This window comes from Panulirus ornatus, chromosome 42 (genome assembly GCF_036320965.1).
Source record: "Panulirus ornatus isolate Po-2019 chromosome 42, ASM3632096v1, whole genome shotgun sequence".
Lineage (NCBI taxonomy): Eukaryota > Metazoa > Arthropoda > Malacostraca > Decapoda > Palinuridae > Panulirus > Panulirus ornatus.
Genome location: NC_092265.1, coordinates 1,881,100 through 1,900,488, shown reverse-complemented (window position 1 = coordinate 1,900,488; position 19,389 = coordinate 1,881,100). Strand labels below are relative to the sequence as shown.

The 19,389-nt window shown below is 41.2% G+C and overlaps 1 protein-coding gene across 4 annotated transcripts in view; it reads left to right on the top strand.

Moving 5' to 3' along the window:
• Positions 1-5,142: 5,142 nt before the first annotated feature.
• Positions 5,143-19,389, top strand: part of LOC139761815 (organic cation transporter protein-like) — a 35,360-nt gene continuing 21,113 nt past the window's right edge. The window contains exons 1-2 of one of the 4 annotated variants that reach the window (XM_071686304.1): positions 5,143-5,161; positions 16,877-17,466. In XM_071686304.1, coding sequence (XP_071542405.1) covers positions 17,229-17,466 — 238 coding nt within the window. In that variant the 5' untranslated portion in view covers positions 5,143-5,161; positions 16,877-17,228. Of the gene's footprint in view, positions 5,162-5,267; positions 5,400-16,876; positions 17,467-19,389 lie in introns of those variants that run through there. The other 3 variants (XM_071686303.1, XM_071686306.1, XM_071686305.1) reach the window with 3 other exon arrangements.

Sequence of the window (19,389 nt, the reverse complement as noted above, 5' to 3'; positions counted from 1 at the left end):
GGGGGCAAAAATGGGTATGCCTGAAGATATCTAGTCCCAACATTATCATTTGGATGTTATAGACAAGGATGTGCAGTGAAGGTAGTTTGATCAAGTTAGTAACAAAAGGGTAAGATAGAAGTGTGGTGATAAAAAGTGTGGCTGAGAGCACTGTAGAGGGTGTGCTGAAATGGTTTGGACATTCAGAGGGAATGATAGAATAATAGTTGGCAAACAGGATATATGTCAGAAGTGGAGGAAACAAGGAGAACCGGGAAGATAAATTGGAGATGGGAGGATGGAGTGACAAATTTTTTTGAGTGATAAGGAGAGGGGACGGCATGCACAGGATACGGTGAATTCAAAGGATGTGGTTTACAAGAGTCGATGTGCTGTCAATGGACTGAACCAGGGCATGTGAAGCATATGAGGTGACCCACAGAAAGGTCTGTGGGGCATGGTTATGAATAGGAAGCTGTGGTTTTGGTGCATTACACATGACAGCTGAAGAATGGATGTGAGCAGATGTGGCCTTTCCCCATATGTTTCCTGGTGCTACCTCGCTGTCATAGGGGTTGGCGATGCTGCTTCCTGTGGGGCAGTGGCGCCAAGAATGGATAAATATATATTCATTATATATTTATTATACTTTGTCGCTGTCTCCCACGTTAGCGAGGTAGTGCAAGGAAGCAGACGAAAGAATGGCCCAACCCACCCACATACACATGTATATACATACACGTCCACACATGCACAGATACATACCTATACATCTCAACGTATACATATATATACACACAGACATAAACATATATACACATGTACATAATTCATGCTGTCTGCCATTATTCATTCCCATCGCCAACCCGCCACACATGAAATGACAACCCCCTCCCCCCACATGTTTGCAAGGTAGCGCTAGGGAAAGACAACAAAGGCCACATTCATTCACACTCTGTCTCTAGCTGTCATATATAATGCACCAAAACCACAGCTCCCTTTCCACATCAAGGCCCCACAAAACTTTCCATGGTTTACCCCAGACGCTTCACATGCCCTGGTTCAATCCATTGACAGCATGTCGACCCCGGTATACCATTTCATTCCAATTCACTCTATTCCTTGCACGCCTTTCACCCTCCTGCATGTTCAGGCCCCGATCACTCAGAATCTTTCTCACTCCACCTTTCCACCTCCAATTTGGTCTCCCATTATTATTACTATTACCATTATTATGATTATACTTTGTCACTGCCTCCCGCATTAGCAAGGTAGTGCAAGGAAACAGACGAAAGAATGGCCCAACCCACGCACATACACATGCACATACATGTCCACACATGCACATTTACATACCTATACATTTTAACTTATACATATATATACATACATAGACATATACATATATACACATGTACATAATTCATACTTGCTGCCATTATTCATTCCCATCGCCACCCTACCACACGAGATAGCATCCCCCCTCTCCCTGCGAGGTAGCGCTAGGAAAGGACAAAAGGCTACATTTGTTCACACTCAGTCTCTAGCTGTCATGTGTAATGCACCAAAACCACAGCTCCCACATCCAGGCCCCTCAAAACTGTCCATGGTTTACCCCAGATGCTTCACATGCCCTGGTTCAATCCATTGACAGCACGTTGACCCTGGTGTACCACATCGTTCCAATTCACTCTATTCCTTGCGCACCTTTCACCCTCATATATGTTCAGGCCATGATCACTCAAAATCTTTTTTACTCCATCCTTCCACCTCCAATTTGGTCTCCCACGTCTCCTCGTTCCCTCCACCTCTGATACATATATCCTCTTTGTCAATCTTTCCCCACTCATTCTCTCCATGTGAACAAACCATTTCAATACACCCTCTTCTGCTCTCTCAACCACACTCTTTTTATTACCATACATCTCTCTCACCCTTTCATTACTTACTCGATCAAACCACCTCACACCACATATTGTCCTCAAACATCTCATTTCCAACACATCCACCCTCCTCTGCACAACCCTATCTATAGCCCATGCCTCACAACCATATAACATTGTTGGAACCACCATTCCTTCAAACATACCCATTTTTGTTCTCCGAGATAACGTTCTCACCTTCCACATATTCTTCAATGCTCCCAGATCCTTCACTGCCAACCCCACCTGTGACTTACTTCCTCTTCCATGGTTCCATCCACTGCCAAATCCACTCCCAGATATCTAAAACACTTCACTTCCTCTAGTTTCTCTCCATTCAAACTTACCTCTCAATTTATATGAATATCTTTCTTCTTTATTCACAGTACAGAGCATCAGATTGGGGAAGAGCAATGTGGTTTCAGAAGTGGTAGAGGATGTGTAGATCAGGTGTTTGCTTTGAAGAATGTATGTGAGAAATACTTAGTAAAACAGATGGATTTGTATGTAGGCATATGACAGAGATGTTAGAGATGCTCTGCAGAAGGTATTACGAGTATATGGTGTGGGAGGCAAGTTGCTAGGAGCAGTGAAAAGTTTTTATCGAGGATGTAAGGCATGTGTACGAGTAGGAAGAGAGGAAAGTGATTGGTTCTCAGTGAATGTTGGTTTGCGGCAAGGGTGCATGATGTCTCCATGGTTGTTTGATTTGTTTATGGATGGGGTTGTTAGGGAGGCGAATGCAAGGTTTTGGAGAGAGGGGCAAGTATGCAATCTGTTCTGGATGAGAGGGCTTGGGAAGTGAGTCAGTTGTTGTTTGCTGATGATACAGCAATAGTGGCAGATTTGGGTGAGAAACTGCAGAAGCTGGTGACTGAGTTTGGTAAAGTGTGTGAAAGAAGAAAGCTGAGAGTAAATGTGAATAAGAGCAAGGTTATTAGGTAAAGTAGGGTTTAGGGACAAGTCAATTGAGAGGTAAGTTTGAATGGAGAAAAACTGGAGGAAGTGAAGCATTTTAGATATCTGGGAGTGGATTTGGCAGTGGATGGAAACATGGAAGTGGAAGTGAGTCACAGGGTGAGGGAGGGGACAAAAGTTCTAGGAGCGTTGAAAAATGTGTGGAAGGCGAGAACATCATCTCGGAAAGCAAAAATGGATATGTTTGAAGGAATAGTGGTTCCAACAACATTATATGGTTGCGAGGCATGGGCTATAGATAGACTTGTGTGGAGGAGAGTGGATGTGTTGGAAATGAGATGTTTGTGGTGTGAGGTGGTTTGATCGAGCAAGTAATAAAGGGGTAAGAGAGATGTGTGGTAATAAAAACATTGTGGTTGAGAGAGCAGAAGGTGTTTTGAAATGTTTTGGTCACATGGAGAGAATGAGTGAGGAAAGACTGACAAAGAGGATATATGTGTCAGAGGTGGGTGGAGGGAACGAGTAGAAGTGGGAGACCAAATTGGAGGTGGAAAGATGGAGTGAAAAGGATTTTGAGCGATCGGGGCCTGAACATGCAGGAGGGTGAAAGGCGGCAAGGAATAGAGTGAATTGGAACGATGTATACTGGGATTAACGTGTTGTCAATGGATTGAACCAGGGCATGTGAAGCGTTTAGGGTAAACCATGGAAAGTTGTGTGGGGCCTGGATGTGGAAAGGGCGCTGTGGTTTCGGTGCATTATACATGACAGCTAGAGACTGATTGTGAATAAATGTGGCCTTTGTTGTCTTTTCCTAGCGCTACCTTCCGTGCATGCGGGGGAGGGGGTTGTCATTTCATATATATATCATACAAATGGTCTCCCACTTCTCGTTCCCTCCACCTCTGACACATACATCCTCTTTGTCAATCTTTTCTCACTCATTCTCTCCATGTGACCAAACCATTTCAAAACACCCTCTTCTGCTGTCTCAATCACACTCTTTTTATAACCACACATCTCTCTTACCCTTTCATTGCTTACGCGATCAAATCACATCACACCACATATTGTCCTCAAACATCACATTTCCAACATATCCGCTCTCCTCCTCACAACTCTATCTATAGCCCATGCCTCGCAACCATATAACATTGTTGGAGCCACTATTCCTTCAAACATACCCATTTTTGTTTTCCAAGATAATGTTCTCGCCTTTCACATTTTTCAACGCTCCCAGAACTTTCGCCCCCTCCCCCACCCTGTGACTCACTTTCGCATCCATGGTTCCATCCACTGCCAAATCCACTCCCAGATATCAAAAACACTTCACTTCCTCCAGTTTTTCTTCATTCAAACTTACCTCCCAACTGACTTGTCCCTAAACCTTACTGTACCTAATAACCTTGCTCTTATTCACATTTACTCTCAGCTTTCTTCTTTCACACACTTTACCAAACTCAGTCACCAGCTTCTGCAGTTTCTCACCCGAATCAGCCACTACCAGCGAACAACAACTGACTCACTTCCCAAGCCCTCTCATCCAGAACAGATTGCATACTTGTCCCTCTCTCCAAAACTCTTGCATTCACCTCCCTAACAACCCCATCCATAAACAAATTCAACAACCATGGAGACATCACGCACCCCTGCCGCAGACCAACATTCACTGAGAACCAATCACTTTCCTCTCTTCTTACTCCTACACATGCCTTACATCCTCGATGATCATAATATATATATATATATATATATATATATATATATATATATATATATATATATATATATATATATGCAACTTTCCCATATGAAATGGAACTATAGATTTAACATAACTTCCAAGAAATTATGGTCCCGTTTGATATGGGAAAATTGCACTTTTGATATGAGTGAAATATGATGCGGCATAAGTGTAGTAATTCAAAAATAGTAACAAAATATAACAAGATAATGAAAATACCGTATTAAAGTTCACAAATAATTGTCCCATGAAAAATCGCAAGAGCTACTAGAAATTGTTCTCGTATATTCTTAATACGGTTACGTTTGAAGATTTCATGATGTTATCCCTGTAAAGCTCGTTAAGACTCGCACCATGAAATAAGTTAAACTGCACAATCACCACATATAAACTATGTTTGCTTTACACTATTTACAACTAATAGCGACAAAACATTACACTTTAGCTCTGAATTTAACGTTTGAACTGTGGTTAGCTGGACTTCGTGGCCTATTAATTATTTATTCTTTAAGTAAGATAGCTTCGGTTATCGGACTTAACGAGGACTCTGATAACAGATAGATGAAGATCTGGGACGATAGGAAAAGAAGAGGTTCAGGTATGTGGTGTCCATTTACACATATATTACTGCCTCCTGGGAATCTAGTTATAAATTTACGTATATTACCTAAACTATTTGGTAACACGAACTTCAGTAATGCATGATAACTTCCAGTAACAGACGGTGGTTCCGTAAGTTTGGTATCATATTTATCTGAACTTGCGGCAACCGACGCGAGATTGAGTAGTGGGATCAGTGGCAGTGTAAGCATCAGCGAGGAAGGTTATAACCGGCGGTGAGTTGCCTCAATCCTGTTCAGCGGTAGATCTATCGTGCTTCATCATGTGCAGGAAATTTTTATTTTTTAGCTCTTATAACGAACTATTTACATGAAGTGAAAGAACGATATTATAGTTCGCTTCATTCGCATTGTTTTCATGGCAGTTTATTATTGTATCACTTAAGCACACAAAGTTGATGATATGTTGTCTTATAAGTCAGACTACAGTTTAACATGATTCCATATTTAGCCTCATTATTGTGTTAATGCAAAGATATTCATTCAATAGTTATTTCTGGATTAAGATATACTAGACTATGGACAATATATGTTGCTTGTGACACCTAACGACGAGGGAAAGTTTGAAAGTCCGGATTGAAATATATGTGTGTGTGTATATATATATATATATATATATATATATATATATATATATATATATATATATATATATATATATATATATATATAAACTAAGTTGTGATAATGGTACTGGACTGTGGTTCGAGGTGATGAAAAGACTACTTTATCTCGTGGTTAGCCTAGTCCTGCTAAGTTTGTTCGAGACGAAAGTACTGCTTTTATATTTTTCAATCGTCTCTCGGTGGTTCTGTCAGTTTCTATCTACCCCGATATCTATATTCCTATCTCTATATCCACTATGAAGGTAAGTGGAGAGTTTCAATTCCCAAAACAATGGGTAAGTTGACCTACCTAGCTTAAAAAGAAGTCAACCAAGCAGCTGTCGTTGTACAACGGTTCGGGGACGTGTGTATCAGCGAAGCTGTGAATGTTGCTTATGGTTGCATATATTCGGGAACGTGGTATCAGCGAGGCTGTGAATGTTGCTTATGGTTGCAGATAAGTGGTAAGGCAGCTATAAGACAAAAGCTACTAAGGATTTCATTTCGAAAGTTTCGACAGTTGTCTTCCTCAGAATATTTTCTTGAGAATAGAATTAAAAGCCTAATTACCAGCTTTTGTCTTATTGCCATCATACAATCTAAAATATGCTTTCATGGTCATACCTCATCCAACAGATATTTTAAAGGACTGCAGGTCCGATAAGGGAATCTTACAGTCACTGTTTGTGATATTTTCAAAAATATTAATGGTGGTAACTTACTAATGGTGCGTATGGTAATGCTGATCATCATATCTATTTTTTTTATATTTTTGTATACCTAGGCGTTGTCTCCCGCGTTAGCGAGGTAGTGCATGGAAGTAGACGAAAGAATGGCCCAACCCACCCAAATACACATGTATATACATAAAACACCCACACACGCACATATACATATCTACACATTTCAATGTATACATACATGTACATACACAAACATATACATATATACGCATGTACATATTCATACTTGCTGCCTTTATCTCTTCTCGTCGCCACTCCGACACAAACGAAAAACAGCATCCCCCCACGCGCGCATGCGCGCTAGGAAAAAACAAAGGACACAGTCGTTCACATTCAATCTCTAGCTGTCATGCGTAATGTACCCAAAGCACAGCTCCCTTTCCACGTCCAGGTCCCGCAAAACTTTTCATGGTTTACCCCAAACGCTTCACATGCCCTGGTTCAATCAAATGACAGCACGTCGACCCCGGTATACTACATCGTTCCAATTCACTATTCCTTGCACGCCTTTCACCCTCCTGTATGTTCAAGCCCCGATCGCTCAAATTTTTTCACTCCATCCTTCCACCTCCAATTTGGTCTCCCACTTCTCGTTCCCTCCACCCACCTGTGACACATATATCCTCTTTGTCAATCTTTCCTCACTCATTCTCTCCATGTGACCAAACCATTTTGATACACCCTCTTCTGCGCTCTCAACCACACTCTTTTTATTGCCACACATCTCTCTTACCTTTTCATTACGTACTCGATCAAACCGCCTCACACCACACATTGTCCTGAAACATTTAATTTCCAACACATCCACCCTCTTCCGCACATCCCTATCTATAGTCCACGCATCGCAGCCATATGACATTGTTGGAACCAGAACCACTATTCCTTTAAACATATCCATTAATATATATTATTGCTAATTAGATTGTTGCGTTTATCGTTATTATTTTTAATTTTAGTGATATGCATTATTGTGAATAATGACCTGTATGAGGTACTTGTTCTGGGTTATTAAGGACTTCAAGATTTATCATTTACCTCCCCCTGAACCATAACTAAGCAAATGGAGATTGTGATCAGTGATGAAGAGCTTACAAGGGCCAGGGCGAGGACGTCAGGGCCGTAGGTAGGTGTGCAGCGTACAGAAGCCTTATGTCGGTACGGGCGAGGCTTTGGTCGTGTGTTTTCGTTGACTCTCTCAACATGAAAATTGAATGAAGGATTTGAGATTGTGGCCTTAGTCCTAACTAGACGCCATCCCTCTCTGTCAAACTCGATGACATGGATGCTTTTGTACTGATATTGTGTCAGACTGAAAATGACAAACGATTATTAGGTGACCTACTGATGTACTTGAAGCAGAAGCAGGAAGCTGTTAACAGACTATGAAACTGTGTCCTGGGCTGTCTGTGTTCCTGTGATGGGGCAGTCCAAGGGTTGGGACCACTGGCCTCCGGGTCACAGAAGGTCGACCTGGCGGGTAGATTGATTTCGGGAGTCTGCCGGCAGGGTTGGCTGAAGGGACTGGACCTGGCTTAGTGCCGCAAGGCGCTGCCAATGCGTAAGCTCGACCTGGCTTAGTGCCGCAAGGCGCTGCCAATGCGTAAGCTCACCTAATCAATGTTTTACCCGGAGGACGTCTCTCCGTAAGTATCACGAGCTTGAAGACCCTGAAAAACAAATGAATGGCTGAGAAGACGAACAAACGCATAGATAGTAGAAGAGAATGGCAGTGATATTAAATTGTATAAATAAGGTCCTGTCACCAGGTCACGTTACGATACATTTTTAAATATTGAACCCCAAAGTGGGATAGGGAATGGTGGACCATGAAGCACATGGGAACTTGGAAATCATTCAGTAAAGCAGATAACATAAAGTGACACCCCAGAAATTAGACAGCTAAAATGTCCTTAACTGTCCGTTAATAATGTTGCAGAATAAATCGTACGTATATTAATAGACCACTCAGTGAAAGACTACCAGCGCTCATGAAATTATTTTTGTAACTCAAATGTGGTACGAACAGTGGCATATGACCATCCAATAGTTGACACCTGTTACACCACACGACGGGTCTGATCAAACAGACAACCATACCTTTCTACAGACTCAGGTGCCGATTTTAAGAAAGTATCTAAGCTAATCTTCGTCAGGTCGTACTCCTGGTATCACTTATCGGAAATCCTCTTACGCATCCTGATTTAAGAAAATGAGACCAAATGATGGGTCATACAGATGACTATGTTAACTGGATCAGTGACAGGTTCATAAAGACGACAATGTCAGTAAACCAGTCATGTGTCATAGTCGAAACTGCCAGGTGAGCCAGTGATGGGTCATACAGATAACATTATCAACAAGTTTTACAACTACAAACATTAAGCTAATTAGACGATAATTTCCGGGTTTTGACTTATTTTTGAATATCGGTGTTATACTAGCAAACTTCCATAACTGGAACTTTTCTCGTGGAAAGTGATTTTTTGAAAAAAGTCAGAGGCTTTACTATTTCACTGTCCTTTGATGAAAGTTATCTGGGCCTACCGTTTCATTTATTTTTATTTCGTTTATTGCTGATAGTATACCTTCAACTTTTGTCAATATTTTGCAGAACGTTTTCACCATAGCAGTGGAATAGGATTCTACACGATTAATAACAGAAGCGAAAAAAACATTTAAGATCTTGAAGCAAGTCACCGTTATCCTTAATTGGTGGACCTATTGACTGGATAATGACCCTCTTGCTTCTAACATAACTTTAAAACTCCTTTGGGTTTCCTTTGGTATTATTATGTATATACGCCTCATACTGACGTTAACATTTCACTCTCCTATGTTCTCTACGTTCACATAACTTGATTATGACGTGATTTCGGGTCTCTGAGCTTCTCATTCGCTGTTTTCTTAGACAACAGGCACTTCTTTATTTCATCGTTCCACCATTTTGGTTTCGTTTTAGAAAAACGAATATGCCAGAATCCTAAAAATGTATGTCTGAAATATGCAACTAAATTTCAAGAATATGCTTTGATAGTAAAATGGCATTTACCTCTCGAATATTGTATTCTCTGGATATCAATTTGGATGTCAGACTTACTATAACTGATAACACCGCTGAACGAACGTCATTTTATAAAAAAATGAATCATTCATCGTAGACCCCTTAGTGTAAAAAATGGTGTTACAAACCAAGAAGAATTTTGCAAATAAAACTGAAATTAATACAGATAGGACTCAGATTTATTCGCTGTCAATATACACCGTCATGTAAAAGGCTAAAGCAGGATTAGTCATAGAGGAAGTTTAGTGCGAAGAAAACCTTATATTTGCTGTAATATGTCTACAGTAGCCTACCCATAAAACATTAATAATGTTTCCAGTAGCCTACCCATAAAACATTTATAATGTTTCCAGTAGCCTACCCATAAAACATTTACTCTGAAATATCTACAGTAGCCTAGTATTACAATGTCTACAGCAGCGTCTGCAGTTGCCTAGTCCAGCAGCGTCTACTGAAGCCTAGTTCAGCAAAAAGTGTTGCATTAACGTTGAAAGGGTATGTAACTTTTTGTGGCATAACGACCATCGAGCGATCGGTAGGAGTTGAATCAAGCTTCTTCCGCGTACATATGTATATCATCAGTGTGACAATGAATCGGTGAATGTAAACGAACAACACTTCATATATACTGTGCCACACAAGGTCGTCAGTGTTAGTGGTAACGCCGCGCCTCCTGGTGGCTGGAATTAGCATATCCTCCTCAGCTGTTGGTATTACGCCAGCTGCACCACATGCGGGTCACTCGCCGCTAATCATGATCAATTTAAGTCTCTTCTTGCCTACCTGAGACTGATATCACACATGACTCGTGGAAGCTGTACACAAAAGTTACTGGGCGCATTTTAGTGACGAGTTTTACCATTCAATGAGAAGTAAAGGTCGCGATATGATTTCTCCACAGTGGCCAACTGTATCGTCCAATCTACAGATCACCGCCACAGTTTCGGTAAACTGCGGTCTCTCACGAATTTTATTTTAGGTTATACATTAATGAATCAAACACACCTGTTATATCTCATCTGCTGATCATACCCTTTGCTTTCGTTAGACTTTTAAGTCTCTTATGAACTTTTATTTCAAGATATACGTTAATGAATCATACACATTACCATAGCAGTTAAGCGTAAGAAATATCTGGCTTGAGTCCTCAGGAATGGTGTACGACATAATTCGCATTCAGCTTATACTCCAGGAAGCCAGTCGTGTAAACAAATGAAACGCTGTAAAAAAAAAAAAAAGGTTTCATTTGTAAGTTTTTCTTTACAGCGACCTCTTTACCTGAGTTTATCTTGGTATGAAGAGCCTCCTTGACATAAGCGTCGAGGAGAATAATAAGATAATCATTTATAATATTCTTGTGGCAGCCGCTGCCTATTGCCTTGCATCCTTTACCCACATTCTTCTTTCTTTTTTCTTTTTCTTTATGGAGATGCTCATTATTCTTCAGTGAGACTCCAATATTACTTCTTATCAGCTGACTTCTGAATTGTGCTTCCCCTTTATATATCTCACCTGTAGTAGTTTTGTTTCAGTACCCCGACGGTGTAATATGCGAAACACCTCGAAAATCGCCTTTCCTTACACCTGTGAATTTTTTGGTGCATATATATATATATATATATATATATATATATATATATATATATATATATATATCATACAAACCTCCAACAGCAAGGATCGAACCCGGGACCCCTGTGCCACACAGGCGGGGATGCTACCGCTAGGTTATGGGCCTGGCTAATAGGTAATAACTTTTCGAATACTATGTACTCGAATACCCTTCGTCTCACATTGGTGAGCTACGGGGTCTACACCGGTTCTTTCCCAACAGGCGCACATAGCCAGCAGATGGCATTTTACCGAAACTATCTGTACTACGCGGAGGTAAATGAATGCGAATAAAGTGTATATGAACGCGCGGCTTCATAGAACATACAAACCTCCAACAGCCAGGATCGAACCCGGAACCATATGCACTTTATTTTCATATGCACTTTATTCGTGGGCTCATAGGAATACACTTGATCTTTTACACAACTCTCAATTTATTGATCCATGTACACAACGTTTCACATGTGTATTAGGCATCTTCAGGTGAAAGCGAATTACATTATACAAGGCGCTGAATTTATGATCTCCATCGAATTGGTCGACCATCAAATAGAGGGATTCGTGAACACCGTGTTCGATTGTATGGTGATTGATGGGTTACTATCACGTATTTGAAAGACAGCTCCCAAAACTTGCAGACGTCGTTTATCTGTGCTTGTGCGATGATACAGGTGCATCTTTCGTATCATCAGCTGTGAAGGTCATACCATATTCCCGACAAATGGTGTTATCTAGGTACTACTTCATTATTGTGCTTCATGAGTCGGTCCAGAATACTTCTAGTTTGACCTATAAAGCACACTTTGGGTTGCGCAGTTCCTAATCACACAATGGTGTTGGTCTACCACATAAGCCTTTAAGTAGAATGTTACGAGGGACACTGGTGTTGTTACGCATAAGCTTGGCTGATTTGGGCTGTTTATACTAGACAACACCCAGCTTTTGTCGCGATAACCGTGACTTTTTTTTCATCTTTTTTTCATGTTGGGATTGATGTGGTATGGTAGCATACAGTCAAGTCGTTTTGCTGATCTGTTAGGGGTGACTTGCACCGTTCCATAAGCTTCATTAGGATGGCATCTTCAGTAATTCCTGGTCTAAGAGAGGTCACGAGGAGCATGTTTTCAGTGCCCAAGGGGCCCGTATAACACTGTCCTTATAGCTATCAGTACACTCACCATTCAGGCACCGGCCTGCATCCGTCGGTTTCCTGCACGCAGCAGTTAGAAATCGTTCTCCCTCAGTTTTTTTTACATAGAATTCGAGGAAGGGGATACCTCTTGCATCTCCTCTCTAAGCAGCTATAGGGTGTTCTCACTGTCTATGCACACAGAGATATCGTCGACGTACTGGCAAATGTCGGCTTTAATGGACCTCTGATCCAGTGCTACGTTCTCTACATGAGACATGAACACTTTCGCCGACAGTACAGCTAAGGGGGACCCCATCGCTACGCCATCTGACTGGAAGCACATCTTAACGTAAGGGATGCCGGATGGTGCTTCAGTCGAACCTGCGGTCAACATCTCCCGCAACATGTTGCCAGGAATCTCAGGTGGTGGTATTTGTTGGTTAGAGCAGACTTAGTCAACGGTGATATATATTCGTTGTCTTCTCACATGACCCATTAGTGAAAATTTTCTCAACATCCACGGAGGCCATGATGCTTGGTGTCAAACCTTCACTCACGTTAATGAATTTCTCTGTAGATTTCAGAGAGTATGTTGAAGGAATATACGGTGGGGAAAAAATATGTCGTTGAGGCGTATGGCGAGCATGCCTGTCGGCGTAGGAATCTGGGATACGATCGGTCTCAATGGGTAGAAGTATATCCCGGTTCATAATCCCGTATGATCTCAAACTTCAGGCTTCCCGCCTTAGTATGTGCTACCTTGAGAAACGTGTTCATCGTGGCGCACAGTGACAGTGACCTTGAATTTGGCGAGTCTTGGAACGTGGTGTTGCATTTTTCCACGTATTATTTCTTCCTCAGCAATACGTATACTGCGGCCTCGTCAGCTCTCTTGATGACGGTGTTACTGTTTACAAGGAGTTCCTCAACTGCCTGACGTAGTTCTGGGATGATACCGCGTTCGTTATGATGCCTGATAACCGCTGTTTGGCACAATCACTGTCTTCTTCCATGGGGTATCGCATGACAAGGTATGCCGAGTACATAGAACGGTGTCAGTATATTTCATAATCAAGTACGGGAAATCTCCACATATGTCTTGACTCTATTACTGATATTTTGACAGGTCTGTGAGACGTAGACAAACCTGGCCATCATCCAGCACCAACTGAAGGATAATCTGTTTAGGTTAAAGCATGTTTTTAGTAACGTCTGGACCAAGCGAATTTCACGAGGGCATGGCGCTTCGCCCATGTCGGTTAAGGGGACAGGAGAAGGCTAATGTGCACCAGTGAGGGAGTCTATGATAGTTTTAAAAAAAAACTTATGAGCGGAATTACACTTTCTTGTCAAGTTAAACTTTTTTTTTTTACCAGACTATCCAGTCATGGGGTAATCAAATCTCCTGTCGTCTGTTTGTCTCTCATGTGAACTCATGACGTCTCACGACCAATTGCGCGCAACAGTTGCTTGTGTAGAGTCATGGAGACAATGGTAAACAAAAGGCTACATTTCCTTGTACAGTCAGAAAAGTTACTAAATGTAAATTTAGAAGCACACTAGTCGATTTAGTAAATTTAGTAAATGATATCTTAGTCATAAAAACCAAAATCATCTAATTATACTGTTTCTCGACACTGACTTGAACTGGGCACGTAATGACACTGCATGCCTTAGGCTTAATAGTAATTTGTAACTTTCATCCAAGATTTATTAACTGACAGGACTTTTGCTGTCAAAATTGCATCCCAAAGCGTTATGTCTAGCGTTTCTGTGTAGGAAAATGGAGTGCCACAAGGAAATGTGCTAAGCCCAATTCTTCATGATCATGTACAATGATATTCTGTCCCCGGCATCCGTCCTCACATTACTCACTGTTTGCCGACGAGTGTCCTGTGTGGCGCTCATCCAGAAGTGCACAGTTTATTGGCTGGTACGATTCATGACGTCCTTAGATCCCTCCAGCAATGGGCCTCATAGCGGGGTTTAAAGGTGTCACCTGCTGAGAGTATCGGAGTTATTTATACAACAAAAAAGAGAAAAATCCCAAATTTGCGAATAACTTTAGATAAACATCCGATACCTTCTGAAAATTCAGCAAAATTTTTAGTTTGCTCTTTGATAATTCAAAAGACAACTGAAAAACACACACTGACCATCTAAATATCCTAATATACTCAACTGATAACCAGCGGAAGCTGAACGTGTCCTGGAGTTGCAGCATGCACAAAAAACGCTAGAATGGAAGTGGAAGCAAACATACCTTCCCTCCGGATGAATGTGCGGCTGCAAGTGTGTGATGACTGGCCGTCCCGCCTGGCCAATCATACATCTGTATCTATGCTGATTGCTTTAACTCTAAATATGAGAGACTTGCTATCTAATCAGACTCTATATCAACACTTAAAGCTTTAAATTCAGGTTAAAAAACAAAGGAGATAGAGGGCAGCATTAATAATGATCTGCATACATACCATGAGTCCATTATCTTGATCATGATCATTGTAACATTTGCGGCAATGAACAGATGGACAAACTTGTTATGTCTACTGCAGAACTTGAGGAAACACGCGAAGCTGCCCGGGAGCTGCGGTCCTACGTCTCTGTGAGGACAAAAATTCACAATATATTCCATGGCAAAGTCAGTGGACCAACCTGGGATGACGAAATAATTTCACACCAGAAATAGGCGAACTGGTCGACCTTTTACCACCGTGCCAAGAGAAGGGAGGAGGAGGAGGAGGAGGTGGTGCCTCCGTGTGAACACAACATATCTAACTCACCTTCTGCCTTACACCATCAAGTCTTCTCCCCACAATGTACAGACTGTAACACAATCCTGACTATACAACACATATTTATTAGATGCCCCAAATACAACACACACAAGAAAAAAACCATCCGAATTTTGTATCAACGAAGGAAACAAATCTGACAAAATCTCTGTTAGATGATTCCAACTCAGACTTGATTAATCAGTCAGGTGATTTCTTTCCTCAGAGAGACTGAGCTGATCGAGGTGATGTACTTTAAAATATATAAAGTGTAACTCATGTATTACATACCATTTATAACAATATATTATCTTGTTGTTAGGAAAACTGTTTTCCTCTTTGATTCAAATTCCTGCTTCAAGCATATAACGATGTAGATTAGGTATTTCAGGTATTATAAACAAGAGCATATAATAGCATAAAGGGTTGAGCCTCCTCGTCATAGGTCGCTGGCTGTTAAACCCAACAAGCTAACAGACACGAGTGCCTTACTGTAGCATTAATGTAAACCGTTTTTCCGTTCCACTTTAGTTCAATCTTCCGGCGTAGGCATAGAAAATCTTGGTGTTACAGTCAGTGGCAATGATCTTGTACATTTTTTTTATCATTCAAATTAGTTTAAACGTCCCTCTGACCTATTCCCCCGCGGCTTGTGATCCCGTAATTTCGACACGACAACAGATAGAGACAACGGTCAGAAAATAACGGTATGAAGTTGATGAAAGGCAACGCAAACGTGGGCAAAATAACGGTATGAAGTTGATGAAAGGCAACACAAACGTGGGTAAAGGCATTTTCAGCTGTCGAGTTACCGAACACTGGTGCAAACTACGGCCAGATGGGGTCATAGCCAACACCAGCAACACATTTGCATAAGAGCAAGACAAATACTTTGATTACAGTGCATCAGCTGTCAATCAGTAAACAAATCGAAGCAAGCAGAGAAGATGATATACACGAGATTCTGTTTTTTGTAATGGATCTATTTTCAGACTTGGGTCATCGTCTCAGATCATCCAGATTTCTAAATGTGATCATTTTGCTCTCCGTTAACATAAATCTCCATATCAATGATACTCTCTCCATAATGCATGGTATTCTTTCTTAGCTGTTTAAATGGTGATTGATATACTGGAGGAGATGGTGCGTTGGGAGGAATCTAATGCTTTACCACCCTTGTGTCTCGTTGTATGTAAATCAGCAACTTACGGCCTTTTTACTCTCCTCTAACAGATAACAACTTCATGGACCATTAAGTCTTCTATTATCTGTCCTTCCCATGTACATCCTTGACCTTAACCTCGGGGTCTGACCGGCCTCTCTCCCTCTCTCCTGACCTTCACCCCTCACCCTGACCACCCTCACTTGACCAGATGATGCCACCATCATCATCTGGTGGCCTCACTCCATCCCTCCCGGACCTGATTGATGACCGTCTTCCTGGACCTATTAGAGCTATAGCAAACGTAGTCTTACCCTGCCTAAACACGTCACTCCATCGCTGTTTAGATGCGCGCCAACAGAGGCCTCTGTTACTACTGATGCTGTCCCATGAATCTGTTTAGTCTGCTCCTTTGGTCCTTCAAACATCCTCAGAGTGAAGCCTTCCCGTGGTACCTGACCAGTTGATGTAACTTGGTGGTGGGTGGTGAGGGCGGGGTCCTCCTTACCTAACATCTGGGTACAACAGTTACCCAGAGAGGCAGGCACTAACCAAGACATAAAACATAAAACGTTAATGAAATTTCTTTTTTTTCTTTACAGGTGATTACACACAGTATGACTAAAACAGTGACACTAGCAAAAACAAATTACAGTGAAACAAGGTGAAACGTGAAGAGATTTGGATAAAACACACAATGAAGTTTATTCATTTTCAGTGAAACTGGAAAAACACCCGACCCAACAAACTGTAAAAACTTACAAGTGAAGAAGACTTAACGAACCTCAGTTGCAGCAGTGATGTGGTTGAACAAGAAATGTAAAAAGCATCAACAGAGATAATCTGGGACTTTATATAAGTGACAGAGACTTGAAGGACATATTGTAAATATCTTACTTCTAGGACAGCGCGCGCCCCTGTGACTGTGGTCAACAGAAGTTACACTACTTCAAGATGGCCGCGGAAAAGGACTCACTAGAGTTGGATGAGAGGGTCGGGAGCACCGAGACGAACGGCCTCATGAAGGATGCGTCCTCGATTGACGAGGCCATCGAGGACTCGACCAGCAGCAGCAGCCAGGCTTTCCAGAGCCTCCTGCGGATGGTGGGAGACAACGGGCCGTGGCAGTGGCGGATCTTCGCCATCACTTCCTACTGCGGCGTCTTCACCGCCTTCCACAACCTGGCTGCAGGTGAGTCAGTCCCCCTCCTCCCAAGGTTCCTGCACCGTAGGAACCTTCTCCTACTTCAAAAGCTCCACTTCTTCCCAGGGCTACACACCTCCCCAGGACTACACCCCTCCCCCAGAGCCACAAAGCTCCCTCAGGGGTACACAGCTTCCTCAAGGTTATGCACCTTCCCATGGCTATTCCTACACATCCCCCCCCCCCCCCATGGTCACACAACCTCCCGTAAGAAGGAAGGTAACAACCCTTAAATAGTAAGTCACAAGTGATGTAGATAAGATAGGAGTCGATACACCATAACCCATTTCAATGTACGATTAGAATAATTGACTGTCATACCGGACATACTCTAGATGTATGACCCAGTATATATGGTAACACTTCAACAAGATTATGGTACTAACAGGTTGGATTCATTATTCACTGTTTATCTAAATTACCCGTGATCTGAGCTGCTTTTTCTTGGTAGGAGTCTGAATATAGCTACATCTTGTGTATTTACAACGTCCTAACCAGTGGCGTATCAGGGTAGGCCAGGTAGGGCAAGTGCCCCGGGCGCCACTTGAAGGGGGCGCCGCTCAACAGATGTGTCTTTTTAACATATGCAACCCGTTGACATTTGTAACATATGCAGCCCGACTGACATTTGTAACGGTTTGGTTTTGTGAGATAAAAAAAGAAATTCGCCTGCTATACAACTAAAGTACTATTTTGCTACTATCAGTTGCATTACCGCTTCTACGTTACAATATTGATCAAGCCTTTAAGTCTTTTAAAAGTTTATATAAATTTAAGTTTGGCCTAACTCTTCAACGTTTATAATTACATTGTATATGTTTTTATATACATCCACTGTATGTGCATTTTCAATCAAGCAAGGAGCGCAGTCTCAGTGTATGCCATAGGCGCTATTTGCCCTAGATACGCCCCAGAATAGTTGGGTATTTTTTAGCTCAAAATACTTTTTGTTTCAAAAATGAAAGATAAGATATTCAAACACTTCTATACTTGAAATAATCATGGAAAATATATCATAATGCTCTCATTTACCCATACATACTCATTAAATAAGATGCAATGCAGCAGAAATATTTCAAAATTGACTTCACTTAACAGCTTAATTGAGTCTCATTAAGAGGACTCAAAGTTATTTTAAGACCATATTTGCGTTCAGCAAATACTTTTTAGGAGGAATTTTTAAAAGATATATATTTTTCTGAGAAAAATGCCAAAAATTGAAGGTAATAGTTCAGGGTAATTTTTAGCTCAAAAACTTTTTGTTTTAAGATTGAAAGATAAGATGTTCAAACACTTCTATACTTGAAATAATTATGGAAAATACATCATAATGCTCTTAGTCACCGATAAATACCAATTAAATACGATGTAAAAGATCAGAAATATTTAAGATTCAATTCATTTAACAGCTTAATTGAAAAGACGACTAAACAATATTCTAACACCAGATTTGTATTGACCATAAAATATGCTTCTCACAATGAGCTTTGAAGAAAATCCATCATCCTGGGAAAAATGGCAAAAATTGAAGGTAATAGTTCTGGGTATTTTTTGGCTCCAAAGACTTTTTGTTTCAAAACTGAAAGATAGAATATTCAAACACTTGGAAGGAGCAAAGTCACGTTATCTTACACGAAATGTTATCTTAAGCAGGGGATTTATCATATCTAGTGGGTTTGAGCCATTCTATGCAGTGGGTTAAGCTTACTTAAGTTAATGGTTTCATTAACTGTATGTGGTGGGTTTCAATCATCATATACCGTGTGCATTTTTTTATCATATCTACTGGGTTTCATTTGCAATGTGCAGTTCCACTCATCTTCATTAGTGTGTTTAATTCATTGTTATGTAGAAAACAGGTCAATCGAAATTCTTTTATTCATTTTTCTCACAGTTAAGCCACAGAACTCA